The following is a 20594-nucleotide window of genomic DNA, read 5'->3' as shown; positions in this document are numbered from 1 at the left end:
AGAAACCCTTTCCTTTCATGTCCCCAGGGACCTCCTCCACCACTCCCAGGCACAGAAGGTTCTCGACCTCTTGAATGAGGAGTTGCTCATGAGAAGGGTCCCTGAAGAGGGATGGGGAAGGGGGGGGTGGGAGGGAGGCATAGGTGGCCAAAAATTGGAGAGTATAGCCCCGAAATACTATATCCAGCACCCAACAGTCCGAGGTGAACCGCAACCAGGCCAAACGGTAGGGCGAAGACAATAGAGGAAAGAACAAGGTAGAGCCAAGAAATTGACTGGGGCATTGTTCTTGAACGCACCTTCAAAAAGAGGGCGTAGAGCCAGTGGCGCCTGATATACTGACGCATGAGCGCAGCACTCAAGGAGATACCATAGCTGGCCCTACAGATACCACTAAGGCAAAAATCTCTGGTGACCATGCACTTAGGCGTGCGCACACCTAAAATGGAATCGATGTGAGCAAACACTCAAAGAAGAATTTAAGTTTTTATTTTTTAAAGCATGAAGTCTATATTGAAGCTTTCTATGTAGACTAGTTACCCCAAGACTTAAGGGAGACAGGGACCACACACCAAATGCTCTCAGCATATGCTCCTAAAGTTGGAGAAGTTTGGAAGCAAATCTTAAATTGTTAATTTTGTCTCTATCCTAGACCAAAGGTGTCTGGGGAGGATCAGGGGGGAAATTTCAGAGTTGATTGCTTATGTAATAGAAAACCAGACAAACATTCTGATACTACCTTTTAGGACTTTGGATAGTTCCTACATTTTTTTTTAAAACTTGTATTTACTTTTGATCGTAGCATAGAGTATTACAATTGAAGACTTATCTTTACATCTCCCTCACTCCTGAACCAAAAAATGATCCTCAAATGTACTGTATACAATTTTCAGGCCCTAATTTAGCAAAGCACTTAAGTACATGCTGAACTTTACACAGGTACTTAAGTCTACTGAAGTCAATGAATCTTAAGCACATACACAAATCTTTTGCTGAATCGAGGCCTCATATCTTATTAAAAATGAATGTTTCTAAGATACTATATTAATACAGCAAAACAATTACCAATACCAAAATAATCACCAAGCCTCTGAAAAAACTTGGCCCTGCCTGCCAAATACAGAGGCATGCATGGATAAATATTTAAGATTTAGATCAAGCCCTTATTGTGAAATTGAAAATTATTGGCATGGCTCATAACACAAAAAGAAGGCATTCACCTACTCAAAGGGAGAAAATATTATTTCATCTTTTCAATTCTCCCCTAGTGTTCTAAAAGTGTTCTGCATATATACAATTGTAAAGAAGCTGATCCAGGTTCAAATGGGGGATGAAACAAGTCACAGTGTTTTGTTTTGTTTTTTGAGTTACTCACAGAAACTGTGAGGTTAGTCCATGTTATAGTATCCACGGATGTATTGGTCTTCAGCCACATCTGTAAAGTTTCATTGCTAGGGTTCTGAGGCTCAGAACACACACATCTGAAAAGTAAAATTAAGTATCATTGAAGAGCTTTTCATTCTTGTTTCAGTTTGCTTTTGAACTTTTAAACTCATAACACAATGTTGCAATTTTAAGCTATTTACATTTGCAAAAAGTTAAAAGTGGCTACAATAACTTCTATCCCAAACTACTACATAAAGACGACAGAGTACGACGCTCCTCATTATGTGCAGTGAAATACATGAGATAAGAAAGTGGCTTTATTAAAAAGAACTATTAGAAATATTTTCTGAAGAGTTCCAGGAAAAAGTGTTCCATATATTTTCCTCTCAAATTCTAACACATTAAATTCCTTCAAAACTGCATAAAACAGAGGTCTCTCCAGAAACAGGTAGCAGGTGTCAGTCAAAAACTTTCCTATAACAGGGACACCATAAACTTGAGAGGAAGAAACCACATTTATTTCTAGAACTTGGTGCCTACTATAATGAATATAACTGAATATAAATGAATATAGTTGACAACAAACAACCGTTTTTCCTAGCTGGTTTACATTGTACATTTGACAGACTTTAGGTAGAGTCAGTTTCACTTTTTAACCTGTTCAGTCATTACATTTCGCCTTTGTTGTAAAGACCCTTATAAAAATCAAGCAGGGAGCAGAAAAACCCAAAAACAATTTTTAAAGAAGTAGGACATCATAGAGCAATCAATCTGAAAAGAAAATGATCTTAAAACGTTCAGGCTGACAGAATCCCTTTAACAGAATTAAAAAATCTGAGGGCCATGAACCTGAATTTTCTGCTTGAATTGCACTTTACATTAGCATATTTATTTGCAAGTGAAATGCATTTTGGGATACTGGCACTCCATAAAAGAACCTGTTCATGTAGCTATTGTGGGTTTTAATGGGTTGGGCAGAGACAGGCAATAACCAGAGACAGGCAAGAAAATAGTTGAACTATTTGACAGGCTTAGAGGAATAGTTTTCCAGTGAACCCGAGCCTGAAAATCAAACATAACAAGTAAAAATAAAAAACATATACATCTTGTGACTGCATCTAAAGATAGACGGTGAATAAAAAAAACATCAGAAGGTACAAAAGTTCCATCCTTATTGTATACATTTAGTCTATATCATTATTTGCATTATTGAAAACTTTTTACAGTACAAAATATTTCAGTTGACAAAATATAGTTCTCATAAATGTACATATATTATTTTAAGGTTTTAAGATTTACTACACCATATTAGGTGTACAGCAAAACAAACTGATTTTACATAGCAAAACAAATTGATCCTCAGTTAGTGGAGATTTACGTCAGCATAACTTTTCAGACTGGTATAACAGAGTAGGACTTGGCCCAACATGTTTAAACATTTAGTAGAGATTATATGTAATTTATACCATACCTACCATGCTTTCTCTTATATGTACCCAAGATTGGGCTATCTATATGAAAAGCTGCAGTTTTAGGACTCTAAAAACATTCAAGATGCAAAAATTCAAGCATTCAAATTATTAGGCTTTTTAAAAAAAAAATTATTGAAAGCATATTATAATATACGTTCATTTACACTTACATTTATACATTCAGAAATTTTACTAATGGACAGCAAGGTGTTCCATTAATATTATCCTGGTGTAAAAAAGGTAAAAAAACCTGACACTTACGAATATAAAGTCAATTTATCCAGGTCATTGTGCATATTGAAGGCATACAGTTCTCCCAAATGAAAAAGCTTTTCCAGTGCTTCATAGATAAATATGATGCAAATGAGTGCTGCAAAAGCCTCCTCAGTAAATCGAGTGATGTAACACACAAGGCTGCTTGCATCAGTTGCTACTAATACTATGCATAAAAATGAAGTCCACAGACCAATGCTGGTTCGCAGGGAAAGGTAAGAAAGCCCATAATCCCTGTTTGAAAAAAGAAAATACAGGTGTTCAGTAAAACTTTAAGGCTACCTGAAACGGTAAACCATTCCATCTTGAAAAAAAAGGTAAGACAAATTTTTGTCCCTGCACTTGTACTCTCTTGATGCTTCCTTATCCTGACCTGAATGCAACCTTTGTTTGAGGCAGACGCAGAACTGGGACTCTACGTCTTTCTTCATCCTGAGGGCTGGATATGCTACTATGGAGAGGGGGTGCTGGGATCCGACAAGCAGTTATGTAGATTGGGGGCATATGAACCCCCTCTCCACCCTAAAGGGTGTGGGGTATACTTTAAGGCTGTCTACCTTTTCAGCCTCAGGGTTCCCTGTCAGCGTCAAAGTCACTACTGCAATTTAGGCAGAAAGGTCTGGTAATTCTTTGCTGAGTTAGAATCTGACTTTTTCTGGCACAGGACTAGAATCCGGGTTTCCTTGCTGGAATCAACAGTGCCTCACATCAAAATGGCACAGAGCTTCTTTAAATCCTCCAACCCCTGTTTTCTCCTCTAGCAGCACCATGCTTGGGCCAGTGGAATCTAACAGCTAAAGGTCAAGACTAAGGTCTAAAGTCTTAAGTGTTCTTTTTTTAATTTGCTGGTTGGGAGGAACCACAATCGACATATCTGAACTGTTCTAGAAGATCGAAGAAAAAACTAATGCTGTGAAACACTATGGTTGAAAGTGAACAATAACTTATACTGATACATATACACCATCAAGGAAATATAAAAACAACGCAACATAAGACTTCCACAAGGAAATGGTGATCCTCCTCTTTTCTTTCATTTAAGTAAGATTGTTGTAATTTTAAAACATACAAGTAGTTTTAAAACACTATACTTACAAGTCCGATATAGACTACGTATCAAATTATTTGTAATTCCAAAAGTAAGGTTTAATCTAAATTTATATTTATACTAGAGATGGGATAGAAACAGTATCTGGATCTAGATAAAATTCAAGGCAAGGTTCAAGGTTTAGATTTTTGGCCAAATCAAGACTAGAGTTCAGATTGACATTTGACATTGACAAGATCTTGCCAGCTATTATTGCAAAATTATGGTCAGCAGAACTAAAGGCAGTTCTCCTCTGGCTTTTGATCCAACCCAACGCAAAGTCACAAAACCAGGTTCGCATCGGAGAATTAAAATGCAGCCCAACTAAAATGTCAAGTCTGGTTTCAGTCCATGCCTTCTTGCAGATTTCCACTTTCAACTACACCTCTACCCAGATATAACATGGCCCGATATAACACGAATTCGGATATAACGTGGTAAAGCAGCGCTCCAGGGGGAAGTTGTGGGGATGGGGCTGCGCGCTCCGGCGAATCAAAGCAAGTTCAATATAACACGGTTTCACCTATAACGTGGTAAGATTTTTTGGCTCCCGAGGACAGCGTTATATCGGGGTAGAGGTGTACTACAAATCTATCCGGAAGTCTGAGTTACCCTTAAGTTCAGAAAATGTATCAAGTCAATGTAAATATTACTTACTTGCAGAATTTAAATAATATTTTTTCAAATACTAGAACTGGTCCGGTGCTCCCCAGTATCGTAAGAGGTTGCCCAGCAAACAGAGAATAGGCAATCCCAGTTAATGAGGCTCCAAAAAGAGACTCTATTGCACTCTGTTTGGAGGGAAAGAAATTGCTATGACACATTGCATTTATGGTTAACATTTGTCACCATGTTTTCACACTTATGATTTTATAAATCACCAACTTCGAAATAAAGTTAGGAATGAAAACAGTATAATCAATATTGATATTGATGCTTTATACACATAAGTAACTTAACACAGCACTGAAATAACAGTATCATGGTCAAAAGATTTGAAATGCTTCACTCTTGAACAACTGTAAAGCTATTCATACCCATAAGAACAAGTTTTTCATTCTGAAGGCTAAGGAGGAAAGCACACACCAACAATTTTAACAAACACAAGGTCTATCAAAATGTGGGTAAAGAAAAAGAGAAAAACGGTCTCTCTGTAAGAAAAAAAGATATTGCAGCATATCTTTATGAAAACTTGATACAGTGTATCAAACCTGCACCAGTCTATCAAGCATTACAAAGAAAAACTGTGATTGGGTGTTACTGAACAATAATGGTTTACGTATACATGACAATGAAAAGATGGAGTAGTAAGCCAACATCCCACCTGGTAATGCATTTCTCTTTATTAGGGTAAACTACACCTCTATCCCAATATAACGTGACCCGATATAACGCAGGTTTCCATATAGTGCGGTAACCCCAGGGCTCCGGCAGTGGGGCTCGGGTGGCGCTTTAAAGGGCCCCGGGCTCCGGCTGCTGCAGGGAGCCCCGGGGCCTATAAATCACCGCTGGAGCCCAGCTGCTGCTACCCCGAAGTTGCGGCAGCGGGGCTCGGCCGGCAATTTAAAGGGCCCGGGCTCCCCGCAGTGGCTGGAGCATGGGACTCTTTAAATCACTGCTGGAGCCCTGCTGCCACTAACCCGCTATAACAGGGTTTCACCTATAATGCAGTAGGGATTTTTGGCTCCCGAGGACCGCATTATATCAGGGTAGAGGTACATTTATTTGTTTTTGTCCTTGAATTACATGCTTTACTAAAACGCTTTTCTCTTAAAATAAATAAAGAAAAAGTTATAAACCACTACAAGAGAGAAAAAGTGGAGCTTTGGACCTAAAACATTAAGTTTTAAAAAATTACCTAAGCCAGTCAAAAAATAAACTATGAAAAGACTTGAGTTTGACAATAACGTTCTTGACTTGCACTTTTAAAAAAATTGCTATTCTGTAATTATTCATGCCTGAGAAAGCTAAAACTAAGCAAACATGATTTAAGCCCTAATTCAACAAACCACTTAAACCTGGGCTGTGAATTGGGGCAATAAAAGGAATTTCACATGCTACACATAAAAAGAAGATATCAATTTGGCCTATTGTTCAAGTGTTATCCTCAAACTAGTATTTTAGTTCAGTCAATGCATTAACTTTGGGCTCTAATCAGGATGGTGGCAGGGACAGGGAGTACTGTGAAGGTGACATTCTCTGGGAATGTGAGGGAGGGGTTTGAACACAAACTTTGTACCTTACAAAGTCAGCTACTGTGCTTCAACATACGTGTGCAGTAACTAATTTATTATATTCATTGATGCACACCAAAGTATCTGAAGGCAGGAACAAGCCCGCAAATAATCCCAGACAGCTAAAAAAAAGAAGGTATTTAAAATCAAATCTTAAAAAGGAGCACATTTTCTAAGTTATGCATACGAGGTACATATACAAACCATGTTAATGTTTTTATGCCAACTGCCTGAAAATGTACTTCCTAAATCTGGAGTAATAAAATTATGGTACAGTACAAGAATATAATTTATTTCTGGAAGCAGATTTTGTACCAGCAAACAGCTTGTTAAAACTCTCATGTTAATAAGAAAATATTCAAGTCACAGGCCTCCTTTGCAAAAAATAAAGTCCAGTTAAATAAGTACTAGTGTAAACAAGTACTACAATTCAAGTTTAAAGGTATGCTCTGAAAAGCAGTATGCAGTTTTTTTGTATTTTCAATACAAGTATAATCAAAATCCTAAGATGTTTTAAGGAAAAATTTGAATACATCCTTATATTTTCCCTAAAAGAAAGAAGTCATTTTCACAACAAATTTAAAAATAGAAAATACACTTCATAAATTATTTTAATTAACAGTCATTGGCTAATTCACATTGAAACACTGACTTTATACAATAGTGGATGTGACCATTTCCCCCTTTATGAAAATTTCAAAGCCCTAGTAAGTAATTTAGTTAAAATGTCTATAGTCTGCATACTATCCAATATGGTATCACCAAGATTAAAAGGATATTTCTCTATAGCCAAATTTGTTAAGATGTAAAATGAAGAGTATTTTCTGTTTATAAACCTTGGTTATCTCCTCTTATTAAGAATATAAAGTAGTACACAATTAATGAAAAAACATTTATATTTTGTCCATGGTTTAAATATACAATTCCGCTTCCTCTGCCAATGCATCATCAGCATTATCATCCACACAGGCCTACTACTCAAGGCCATTAAGCTTGGTTAGCTATCCACCTTGAGCCTCTGACTTATCCTAAGTAGGCCTACTGGGATGGTACAGCTTTAGCGCTTACATTTTTTGTGCCAATTCTATTGTCCCTTTCCAAAAAGGCAATGAAAGCTCTTTTTCAATTCATGAAGCCATTCACCCAGTAAGGCAGGATAAACATTTTTACCTGAACTGTGCATCCTCTCCTGTTCACATTTTCCACAGCAATTACCTTTTGGGGAATGTCTGCTTTGGGGCAGGCTAATCAAGTGCTGCGGATAAACTCTTCAAATAAAAGTATGAATAAATGAGACAAATGCACACAGTCACTTGCCTCTGAAGATCTAAAAGCCTGGCCACTACCATTCTTGGTACTCACTATTCTGCCTTCTGTAGCTTCTCCCAGGAGCCCTCCAAAAGTGATTACAGGAGACATACAGGCACAGTATAGGAAAAGAATCGAGGCCAGGCACTGCAGGCTTAATGCATCCTTGAAGTCACTCAAGAAAAAAGGTGCTTTCCTTTTGATGTCAAGTATCAAACCACCAAAAAGCCTAAATAGGTGAGATGAAACTCGTCAAACTGTACACTAAAGGATTCTAGCTAGTTTAAAACTATGGGCTACACAAGACTGCCAATGCCGATTGCCAGCACAAAGTTAACAATTTCATAATCCAATTTAAAATACAACACAGATTAAAACGTAAACTAATTTAGTCAATTCCAATTCAGTTAATTGTATAAAAAAATTACGTGGTTTATATTTAACCATATATTTTAAAATGCTGGCTAGCTATTTTGCATATAATGGGCTAGACACTGAAAAGATCTCGACAAATCATTCTGCCCAAACAATATTTTGGGAAGCCCACATCTGAATGAAGTGGTCATCAAAACACATAATAAGCATAAAAAGAATATTTAAAATCCAGCTTCTAGGACAGGGGTAGGCAAACTTTTTGGCCCGAGGGCCACATCTGGGAATAGAAATTGTATGGTGGGTCACGAATGCTCACAAAATTGGGGTTGGGGTGTGGGGGGGGTGAGGGCTCTGGTTGGGGGCCAAAATGAGGAGTGCAGGCTCCCAGCGGCACTTACCTCAAGTGGCTCCCAGAAGCAGCGGCATGTACCTTCTCCTGCTCCTACGTGGAGGCACGGCCAGGCGGCTCTGCACCCATTGGAGTCGGAGTGGGGCCATGCCACGGCCCCCCGGAGCCACATGCTGCGGCCCCCGACCCTGCTTCCCAGCAGGAGCGCCGAAGCACGGCAAGCCCCAGACCTCACTTCCCAGCGGGAGCTCACGGGCTGGCTTAAAACAGCCCGCAGGCCGTAGTTTGCCCACCCCTGGCATAGGGCATAATACTGGAGCTGAAAACATAGTCAGTTCATATGGTGACAGGTTCTCTCTGGAAAAGTATCACTAAATTCATGCTGTTGAATATTTATTTGCCTGTGGGATATTAACTCTTGAACCTCTATAGTTTTTTTGCAACTGATCCAAACCTGCAATAAAATTTTAGTGAAGATTAAGATTGGTTAAGTCTTGTCAGTTGTTTTTCTAATTTGTAGGCAATCCAAATTTTTAGCCTAGGATTTGAGTTTACTAAAATTTCCAGACAAGAAATGCAACTCCTCTACAAGAATTTTCTTTGAATTTTTTGCAGGTCTAAAAATCACTACTTTGCCCATATTCCATTGGTCTTTGGAAGCTATGATTCTTGTTATATGATGCTGCATATAAAGATTGACCTCCTCTTTTAAATATTCTTCTGTGGGCTCTAGAAAATAGTTTAGACATTGATTTGTACCTATGCAATATTTTGAATATCCAGCCCAATATAGACAATTTCCAAATTGCTGCTACACTCATGATAAATGCATGCTTTATAATAGTTTAAAAATTAAAAATATATTTTGAAAATTTAGTCAGTTAAAGGAGGCATCCTCATACTATGAAATCCTTCACAAGTGTGTTGAAGAATATTGCCACAGGGTTGATAATGCTTTAAGCAGGACAACAATCATAGGCAAGAACCAATCACTTGAAAAGGAAAAAGGATGTTTTACCATGAATTTAAAAGATTTAAACATATCATTCTACAAAATGGTAATCATATTAATGATTTATTGCTTGTATTTTTTTGTGATGACTAGTATTTAGGTAAGCAAACCCACCTTCCAGTCCTCCGTAGCTCAGGTCCAGCATGATGGCTCTCCTGTTTGAGAATTTCTCCTGTAGAAGTAGATCCATTTGGAAATTTAGGTATCTTTCTTTTCTCCTATGTAAGGAAAGTACATAAAAACATTTTACTTTAGGGTTACCTTTTATTAAAAAGCCTCTGGTCAGGAAAAGTTTGCAAAGGCCCAATACTTCCAAAATAAAATATTTTAAAATATTTTAATACAAGGTATTTTATAAATATTTACAATACAATACAACATGATATGGATTATACTTGTAAATAAAGCTCCCAAAAGGCAATAGTATCTCTGAATACACTTTCCTGTATCACATGGCCTCTGAGGAATGAATTCATAGCTCAATTAATAATACATTTTAATGGCAAGATATACATGATTCAGATATAATAGTTATATCTAAAAATTATGTATGTATTATATACTGATTACATATATGCTATATCATGTGTGCATACACATGGTAATGTAAACACAAATGCACACACCCCACCTCATTATGCAGACAGTTTTGCTTTTTATATGGAAATGTAAAAACTTAGCTCCTTATACTCAGCTAGGTCCACCGACAGCACACAAATACCACAGGCTTCCTTTGTCTAACTCATACCACACAACAACAACTCACCTCCTTTCTTTGGAAACCAAAACCCAGCTGCAAGGAGCTCAAGGTTTTAACTTCACATTTCTTGATAAATAAGCTACATTTTCCCCCTTTTAAATTTCTCCTTCTCTTTAAACCTCTCCAAGATTGTTACCACCTGACAGAGTATACGGCGAGCCCTCCAAAAGGTGAGCCTCCATCCCTCACTGTGCCAGGCCCTTGCTGCAGCAATTTCCCTCAACTATGAGAACTAATCAGGTTTTCTTTAGAGCACAATTTCCCACCCTAAGACGCCTGTGTGGTGCAGCATAATAGCAGCACAAAACACTCTTTAGAACAACAAGCAGAAGACCGTGTTTGGGATTGAAATTCTCATTCCAAACACAGTGTAATGCATTAATATTATCCATTTTTATTTTTCACATATAATTTACAGAGTTTTCATTTTCTAACCCAGATTTCCCCTACCTAAATTTGTATTTAATTTTTGTTTCCATTTTCCTTTGGAAAAACTTCAATAGTCTAGTTTATAAACATTAGTTTCACAAAACAGAACTTTTTATTGCAAAAATACCAAAATACAATTTCAGAGTAACACTCAAAAGTCACTCTTAAAGTCAAAAGTGCGTATCAAGATTAGAGAAATTAATAAAATTGATTTCAAGCAAAAACAGAGGAGAAGAGATAAACAAGTTAAGGTAATACAGCTAGTGTTATTTTACAGAGGGTCTAATCTTTCTCCCAAATTGAAAGGGGAAGAGGGTACTGCTGCTCTAATAAATATTCATATATTATTATAAGTTTTGGATTGCATTTGGAAATGTATTTTAGAAACAAATCACAGCTCTTACCTGGGAAGGAACACTTTTTGGCGGCTCAATGCGTATAGATGGATCCCACTCTCCTGGAGGCAGGACAGTCACTTGGTCTAAAAATTCATCAATTCCTGATAACAGATCATTACGGTCTTTAGCTTTATAAGCAACATCATGGAAAACCTTTATTGGGGGAAAAATACACACACAAGTGAATGCTGGGTAAGAGCAACCTCTTAGAGGGACACTTGAGTAAAAAAGTCATAGGCAAATTTTCCATGGGTCTCAACTAGGCTTTTACTTGTGCACTTGCAATTTTGCATGTAAATAGGTTTGTACAAGCCTTTTTCAAAGATTAACAACTGTGTGTGTAGTTGGCGGGTTTTGCACATGTAAATTCTTTCATGTGTGTGCATGAGTGCTTGCATACATAGCCTTGTGCATATATATATATATATATATATATATAAAAATGTGGTTCCAAATATTTTTGAAGTGTTCTTGGCTATGTTATAATAAGACTGTAGTTTATTTAATCAAAACATCCAAAAATCCATCTTTTCTTTACAATAGTTGTGCTGATTACTTTTTGCATTACTCTCAGCATTTTACTGCAGTCAGACGTCTCAATTCATATTTTACAAAATGATGGCAAATAAATAATAGAGATGCAGAGAGGATTAGAGAAACAAGAACATACTCCTGAGGGAATTCTGTACCAAAAAATTAAATATTCTGCTCCAAAAAATTCTGTGCACAATATTTTAAAATTCTGCAAACTTCTGTGTATTTTATATGTCAAAATAACACAATATAAACACACCATTTTCAATTATTTACTGACAAGTATTTTGAAATGTTACCAAAATGAAAATGGTGTGATTATTTTGTTGTTGTGTTTCTGTGTTATTTTGACAATTAAAATATACAGAACTTTGCAGAATTTTAATTTTTTTGGTACAGAACTCCCTCAAGAGTTCTGTGTGGCACAATCTGGATACGAGCAGCTCGGTGGGGGGGTCTGGGTGCAGGGGGGAATCTGGATGTACAGGGGCTTGGTGCGGCATTCTGGGTGCAGGGGCAAAGGGACTCTGCAGGGAGTCCAGGAGAAGGTAGTTAGGGCTTAGTTTGGGGAGGGGGGACAGGGACTTAGTGGGGGTGTCAGGGTGTAGCTGGTTGGGGCTCAGTGGGGTGGAGGGCTCTTGATGCAGTGGGGGAGACTCGGCAGGGAAGGGAATTTGGGGGGCTCAGTGGAGGGGGGAGTTCTGGGTGCAGGAGGCTCCTGATGTGGAGGGGGCTCAGTGCGGGGGGGTTCTGGGTGTGCAGGTGGGGGGAGGGGTCACTATACAGGTTGCTACTCCCCCTGTCCGCCCAACCCCCATGCATCCAGATGTCCCTACACCCAAACCCCTCCTCACCCCTGCTGAGACTCACCCCCCTCACCCCGCACCTGGGAAACCCCCCTCCCCCCCCCCACCAAGCTTCCCCTTTCAAACACAGTTTCCCTATGTACAAAATAGGGATTATACATTTTAGACGTCACAGGGATAGTGTGAGGATTAATTCAGTAAATGTTTGTAAATATTAAATATCTCATCCTCACAACATTCAATAAATCAAATTAGATTTACAACTACTGAACTCTGATTCAGTAACAGTTCGATGCACCACAGACAGTTGTGTATGCCACCCCTGAATTAATACGTTCAAGCTATTTAAAACTAATTCAATGTCAAAATATGCATACTGCTTAAATCAGGAACTTCATATTCATCCACTATGTGTCCTTAAATTTCATGTATTCTGGGTGGCGTCTTACAAATGTAGAAAATACAGAGCCAAATCACACTCTCTTTAAAGGTAATGGAACTTCTGCTTTTGAAAAGAATCTCAGACTATATTCAGTTTCACAAACCAATGAGTGACCGTCTTAACTTGGGGTTTCTGGTTTCAAGTTAAACAGATAAGGCTTAATTTAAAAAAAAAAAAAAAAAAAAAACTAATCACACTTTTCCTTTGGTGGAGTTTTACCCATTAAAAGGGATAAATTTAGTTTGTATTAGAAATTGTTTGCAGAGGCAGACAAAAAGAGCTGCTATATGTACTGGAAGTTAATCCCCAGAAATCCAGGTCTTCAGAGGGAGAAAAAAAATATATAATTCTGGAATTTTTAAATATTCTATATTAAATGTTTTATAAAATTCATTTGCTAAACACTGATCAAGTCCATTTTTATTCCCAGTAAACTATTATGTTCCTAAAAATACACACCTAAAACCAGAAGCCCTAATTAAATACCATAATTTTAGAAATATTTCTGGATTAAAATTCAGAAGTTTAAAATTGCTGTTACCTAAAGAAATGCTAACATTTCCAGGGCCACCCAGAGGGGGAGGCAAGTGGGGCAATTTGCGACTGAAGGGCAGAATGACTGAAGTGCCCCCCCACCGGCCGCCGAAATGCCCCGTGAGCCCTGGCCCGGTGACGGTCCGGGTCTTTGGCAGCAGGGGGGGACGCTTCAGTCACTCCGCGTCTTCGGCGGTATTTCGGCGGTGGGGGATCCTTCAGTGCTGCCGAAGACATGGAGCGACTGAAGGGCCCCCTGCCACTGAAATGCCACCGAAGACCCGGACCGCCGCCGGGTGAGTACAAGCTCCACAGTTCCCTCGCTTTGTCCCTGGCCCCCTGAATCCTCTGGGCGGCCTGAACATTTCAGTTAACTTACTCTAATAGTAGTGAGAATTCAGTATTGAAACAATATCCAAATATGCTGTGGGAGGTGTCTTCTTTTGAATGAAAAATAAATTAGATCCTGATCCCCAGTTCTCTTTAAAGACCTCACAGCACTTCACAGAAGACTAGAAGTATTAATTCAAGTGTCTGGCAAAATTTCAAATTTGGCCATTACATTCTGCCCATCTAAAAATACCCATTCAGTGTTTGAGTTTTAAATTGCTATTATACATCCATCCTCGTTTCTGTGGATTGTGTCTTCATTGTTCTTTATATAAAGTTAATTTGATTGTGCCAGGTATCTGTGAATTATAGGTTGTAAAGAGATTTCATTAAGCATAGTCTGTGAGAACATGATTTCAGACTTCTGCGATGCAAATTTTTATTCAACACACAGGTTTGCTTTCAATGGATTGTAAATATATACTACTTGCATCATCAGTCATAAGCGTTGCTATTGATCTTCCGATTTCATGATACTGTGGTGCCTTGCCAGCTGGACCCAGTAACAGAAACAAGAACCTGTAGGAAAAATTAGATAGGAGAGGAGACCAGGAGAGCGGAGTTATTTCACCTTAAGCCTTTTGTAAAAAGCCAACTGTTCAAATCAAATCTGAGGCGGCTACTTCAAATCAAATATTAGAATTCATAATTTGTAGGCTCATCATTTTGGTATTGATAAAATGGATGATGTTTTAGCTACACAAATAGAACACACAGATTTAAATTGCTGTAATTTTGGAACTATTTCCTGTGAAAATTTAAAGCAGTACTGCCATTTTTTAAAAAGAATTTTCAAAACCAGGTAATTCAGTTAGAAGAATATTGTAAAGATTAGTAGTATGTAATATTTATATTGAAAGCCATTACGTTCAATTTTCCACACTTCCTTGTAAGAAAATCTCCAGACAAGTTCTTTGAAGAAACTGCAATTGCATTTTAGATATAAAACCAAATCAAACATTCACAGGTTTTACCCTTCTCCAACAATAACCCAATGCACACATTTTTTCTCTAATGGCAGCTCTAAATGAATCTGGTGAAAACATGCATCAAATGATTTAGCCCTACTGTGTCTGGAGCAGTGTGCTGTATAAATTAGTTCATAAAAAATTATCTTGAAAATAATTTCACATAATCCCACATCAGATTAGTCACATTTTTGTCTACCAAATGTATTTAATTTTCAATTTATCAAACTGCTTTCAACATTAAGTCCCAGCAGACACATTCAATTACAAACAAAAATATTAACCTGCCCTCCCCTGGGGGGCCTCAGAATACTAGTGCAGGCAGATCCAACATACACTTCCTGTGCCAGTGAAGGTGAATTTCATCCTCAGTGATAAACACCAAAGTATTGAAAATTTTTCCCTTAAAGCCATACCATTGGTAGGGACTGGAGAAGAGAAGGATTATACCCAACCTTCATTTTGCACTTCCTAGCCATTAGAAAAAGAAAGGTGTAAATGTATTTCACTTTGGTATCAGATTTGCAAACTAACATCTGTATTCACATGTAAATACATATTAGAATGTGCACTCTAGATATCACATGATCAAGTAAGTTTCCCACACTCTAGGTGTGTTTTCACAATAGAGCACTCTACACAGAGTACACATACACCTCTACCCCGATATAGCGCGACCCGATATAACATTAATTTGGATATAACGTGGTAAAGCAGCGCTCCGGGGGGGCAGGGCTGCGCACTCCAGAGGATCAAAGCAAGTTCAATATAACGCAGTTTCACCTATAACACAGTAAGATTTTTTGGCTCCCTAGGACAGCGTTATATCGGGGTAGAGGTGTACTTCAAGACTCAATGGACTATGTCCATTGTCATGTTAACGGGGGGGAAGGAGAGGGAAGAACGTAAGTCTTCTTAGTCACACAGTTAAAACGGTGTAAGAAGAGGACCAGCAGCTCTGAGATCCATCCTTCCCACACCCACCTGGATTGTCAGTTTCAAACTTCGTAAATAGTTCTAAAGATATTATTTTTTAAAGTTTTGGGAGGAGGTTTAGATGGCCCTCATTACACAAATTTGCAACAATTGCTTGCCATGCAAGACAGAGATTTAAGACAGTAAGACAGTTACTGTCCCAATGAGTTCACAATCTAAACTCTGATATCTGCTCTGCTTGAACACTGAAGTGCTGTTACTTTATTGCGTGAGTAAATGCATATTAGTCAAGGATTTCTTTACCGTGTAGGAACAGGAACCTCTGTGAGACCTGAAAGAAGCACAGCAGGAGACAGTCTCACAAAAGCAATGATTGGTCTTTCCAAAAAATCTACTTCTCCCACCAACACATTTGATGCTTCTGCTCCTGTGGGAATTTTCCTCATGAAGTTCATATCAACCTATTATATAGAGATGAAACAATTGCTTATTTCTTTACAATTCTTATTGATAATTCTACAAAGAATTTTTAAAAACTGAGAAGAGTATTGACTGTTCAACTCTTGTTTTGATTAAAACAATATAAATGCAAAAGAAATATTTCACATGTACAGGAACAGAAAAGACAAGCATATGATGTGTATAAAATATGTCTGTCAGTAATATTTTATTAGTACATTTCTTTTATTGTTACAAGTTAGAACTACTATTATTTATTATATTCTAAAAAGTTTCAGCTACATAATCACTTTTCCACAGTAACTTCTCAGGACAGAAATATTTTCTCTATGGTAGGTGATATTACTTGACAGCAAATCGACAAAATAACTACTAAGGAGAGTTCCTGTAATTATATGCGGTTTCCAGAATTTAGTTATTTTACATTTTATAAATGGTATTTTAAATATTTTTAAAGGAATGAATAGCTTTAATATAATTTTCTTTCACAAAAAATAAACAGCTGAATTAGAATAAAGAAACTTACATTTCTGCATATAATTACAGAGGAACATTACAAAACTGTACAGCACATGAACTCTTTAGTTTACAAACAGTTACACAAAAGGCACAAGAAACTAACACTAGTTACGTTGTTATCTAGAAAACTTACAGCTGGCCTCTTGAGTCCCACACCAAGTGTGCCACAACTACAGTGCCAGGAGGCTGACTCCTGCCCAACAGGAGACAAGGCAGGTGTACAGAAGGACAGGCCAAGCAAAAATATAAAAACTGTGACAGTAGGAATAAATGGCACCTGCCATGATCAGATGAGAACTACTATGTAAAATTAGCTTTGCTTCAACACAGTTATAAAATTTAATTAGACGAACTGTTTATTACAATCTTTTACTGTACAGATTACACTGAACAGGTGAATTTCGTAGTAAGAACCATAGTGATTCTTATAACCCAAAACATTTAAGTTTCAGAAGATGGGAGAGGTTAACAGTAGTACACAAGGTTTGCTTCCAGAAGTAACACAACTGATGCTCCTTATCTTTAAGATTTCCATGGCTTTTACAGAACAATGCATAAAAGCCCTTTTTCTGAAAAGGGGTCTTAAGTCTCTAAAGTAAAAAAAACAGAAATTCATAAAACTTAAGCTACTTTATATGCAAAAACACCCGTTTTGTAAAAACTTTCGCAGTGTATCTGACCTGAAAATATTATGTATTGCTCAATCAGCAAGTACAGTGGCTTTTTATGTCAAGTTATATGAAATACTGCATATGTGAAGTGGCCAAATTATCTAACAATAGTAAATCCAGATGTACTGCAAAAGTAGCCAAAACATTTAATGGCTAATTAATTTTAATCTCTACTGCATTCTGATAATTTGGGTTAACTACAGCAGTAAGGTCAAAATAGCAACCAGTTTGGCTACCATACTGTTACATAGCCCTACTTACTAATCATTGAGAAAATATGTAATGTCATTTACCTTACTGAAATCAACAGTGCTGTTTTCTCTGCTTCCTCCTGTTCCATTACCTTTAACATCTCCACTTTTTCCAGCATCCAAATTTCCAGGTGCTGATTGCGGAGATGCTAGAAGCCCTAGATTTAAAGAAAATACACATTTTCAAAATGGAGTTCAAAGAAAATGGACCAAGACACACGCTATGCAAAAACTCAATGTGGCAGCTTGCTAAAAGCGAATGTGCAAGTTAATAAACAAAAGTGCCTCATATTAGTACCACAAATTCAACATAAACAAGTTATTTCATTCTTGAAAACAATTAAAGTTTGTTTAAAATAGTTAAAATCAGATGTTGCCTAAATGGTGGCCATCTAGAAAACTAGAGTGACTTTTGGGGAAGAGGACAAATGTAAAAATTTTAATCTTCACCACCAATGGTCTGTGTACAGAACCTACCTGATAGAGGTTCCACACTCATAAATTTGAAAGCCCTAGAATTAAAACAAAACAAAACAAAAAACACACACCCACCACACAATTTAATGCATTATCTGAAGTTGATATTTGATTTAAAAAAACTGAGACTCAGGTTTGACCATATCAGGCTTAAGACACTAGTGGTCAACCAAACTAGTGCAACTCTCTGGGTAAACTTATGTAAACGATCATAAACATCAGTAAAGCTTAACCTGGTTTGAAGCAGTTTACCTTATCTATGCTACGGCCTGGCTAGTCTACAATTTAGGCATTCTGTTTGAAATAATCTAGTATAGACACAGCGACAAATATTTTATAGGGCTGTCAATTAATCGCAGTTAACTCACGCGATTAACTCAAAAAAATTAATCGCAATTTAAAAAATTAATCACGATCAATTGCACTTATAACAATAGAATACCATTGGAAATTTATTAAATATTTGTGGATGTTTTTCTACATTTTCAATGTAAAATCTACATTTGATTTTAATTACAACACAGAATACAAAGTGCACAGTACTCACTTTATATTATTTTTATTACAAATATATGCACTGTAAAAATGATAAAAGAAATAGTATTTTTCAATTCACCTCATACAAGTACTGAAATGCAATCTCTTTATCTTGAAATTGTAACTTACAAATGCAGATTTTTTTTTTTTTTGGTTACCATAACTGTACTCAAAAACAAAACAATGTAAAACTTTAGAGCATACAAGTCCACTCAGTCTTGCATCTTATTCTGCCAATCTCTAACGCTAGGTCTACACTGGGGGGTGGGTCGGATCTAAGATACGCAACTTCAGCTACGCGAATAGTGTAGCTGAAGTCGGCATATCTTAGGTCGATTTACCTAGCCATGAGGACGGCGGCGAGTTGACCGCTGCCACTCTCCCGTCGACTCCGCTTCCACCTCTTGACGCAGTGGAGTTCCGGAGTTGACGGCAGAGCGATCGGGGATCGATTTTATCCCGTCTACACTAGACACAATAAATTGATCCCCGATAGATCTTGCCTGAAGGTGAGAACAGGGATTCCCATGGCACTTTTGTAGCCAGTGTTGCAAGGTATTTACATGCCAGATATGCTAAACATTCATATGCCCCTTCATGCTTCAGCCATCATTCCAGATGACATGCTTCCACACTGATGATACTCATTAAAAAAAATAGTGTGTCAATTAAATTTGTGACTGTACTCCTTGGGGGGAGCAGTGTGTCTCTCCTGCTCTGTTTTACCCTCATTCTGCATATATTTCATGTTATAGCAGTCTTGGATGATGACCCAGCACATGTTCGTGTTAAGAACACTTTAACAGCAGATTTAACAAAACGCAAAAAATGTACCAATGAGAGATTCTAAAAATAGCTACAGCACTCGACCCAAAGCTTAAGAATCTGAAGTGCCATCCAAAATCTGAGAGGGACGAGGTGTGGAGCATGCTTTTAGAAGTCTTAAAAGAGCAACACTCTGATGCGGAAACTACAGAGCCCAAACCACCAAAAAAGAAAATCAACCTTCTGCTGATGGCATCCAACTCAGATGATGAAAATGAACATGTGTCAGTCTGCACTGCTTTGGATCATTATCAAGCAGAACCCATCATCAGCATGGAAGCATGTCCTCTGGAACGGTGGTTGAAGCATGAAGTGACATACCAATCTTTAGCGCATCTGGCACGTAAATATCTTGCAAAGCCAGCTACAACAGTGCCATGCAAATACCTATTCTCACTTTCAGGTGACATAGTAAACAAGAAGCAGGCAGCTTTATCTCCTGCAAATTGTAACCAACCTCGTTTGTCTGAGTGATTGGCTGATCAAGAAGTAGGCCTGAGTGGACTTGTAGGCTCTGAAGTTATACATGGTTTTATTTTTGAATGCCTTTTTTGTACATAATTCTACATTTACAAGTTCAACTTTCATGATAAAGAGATTGCACTACAGTACTTGTAAGAGGTGAATTGAAAATTGTTTTTTGTTTACAGTGCAAATATTTGTAATCAAAAATAAATATAAAATGAGCACTGTATACTTTGTATTGTTGTAATTGAAATTAATATATTTGAAAATGTAGTAAACATCCAAAACTATTTAAATAAATGGTATTCTATTGTTGTTTAATCGAGCAGTAAATTTTTTTTTAATCGTGCACTTAATCGTGCTTAATTTTTTTAATCGCTTGACAGCCCTAATATTTTAACATATGCTAAACTGAATGAATTAAAGCTGAGCCTTCCCTCTAGGCTTTAACTCAACCATCTTATGCCACACATTAAAGTATACATTGCCCTGCCTATACAACAAACACATTAGAATGCATTAGCTAGTATGTTCTAACATCACACCTTTAAGTCTCAGTCTAGCCAAGGCCTAAGACTTTGACTAAACTAGAAAAAGCTTTGGAGTATAAATAGTTCATGTAAGCTAAGCCTGATCTAAACACAACCATTTGCCTATTGAAGACAAGGCCTAAACTCCTTATAAGTTTATCATTTGG

General features: G+C 37.5%; 1 protein-coding gene across 12 annotated transcripts in view; it reads right to left on the bottom strand.

Annotated features, from left to right (window-relative positions):
• The window catches only part of SLC4A7 (solute carrier family 4 member 7), a 162616-nt gene that overhangs the window by 25652 nt on the left and 116370 nt on the right, over positions 1-20594 (bottom strand). For 11 of the 12 annotated variants that reach the window (XM_054019924.1, XM_054019929.1, XM_054019933.1 and 8 more), the window contains 9 exons: positions 17636-17751; positions 15997-16154; positions 14221-14308; positions 11090-11236; positions 9611-9714; positions 7815-7989; positions 4876-5009; positions 3120-3365; positions 1376-1481 (listed from right to left, as the gene is read on the bottom strand). In XM_054019924.1, coding sequence (XP_053875899.1) covers positions 1376-1481; positions 3120-3365; positions 4876-5009; positions 7815-7989; positions 9611-9714; positions 11090-11236; positions 14221-14308; positions 15997-16154; positions 17636-17751 — 1274 coding nt within the window. Of the gene's footprint in view, positions 1-1375; positions 1482-3119; positions 3366-4875; positions 5010-7814; positions 7990-9610; positions 9715-11089; positions 11237-14220; positions 14309-15996; positions 16155-16804; positions 16865-17635; positions 17752-20594 lie in introns of all 12 variants that reach the window. The other variant, XM_054019935.1, reaches the window with a different exon arrangement.

Source organism: Malaclemys terrapin, chromosome 2 (assembly GCF_027887155.1).
Source record: "Malaclemys terrapin pileata isolate rMalTer1 chromosome 2, rMalTer1.hap1, whole genome shotgun sequence".
Lineage (NCBI taxonomy): Eukaryota > Metazoa > Chordata > Testudines > Emydidae > Malaclemys > Malaclemys terrapin.
The sequence above is the reverse complement of the archived record's forward strand: the minus strand, read 5'-3'. Positions and strand labels throughout refer to the sequence as shown.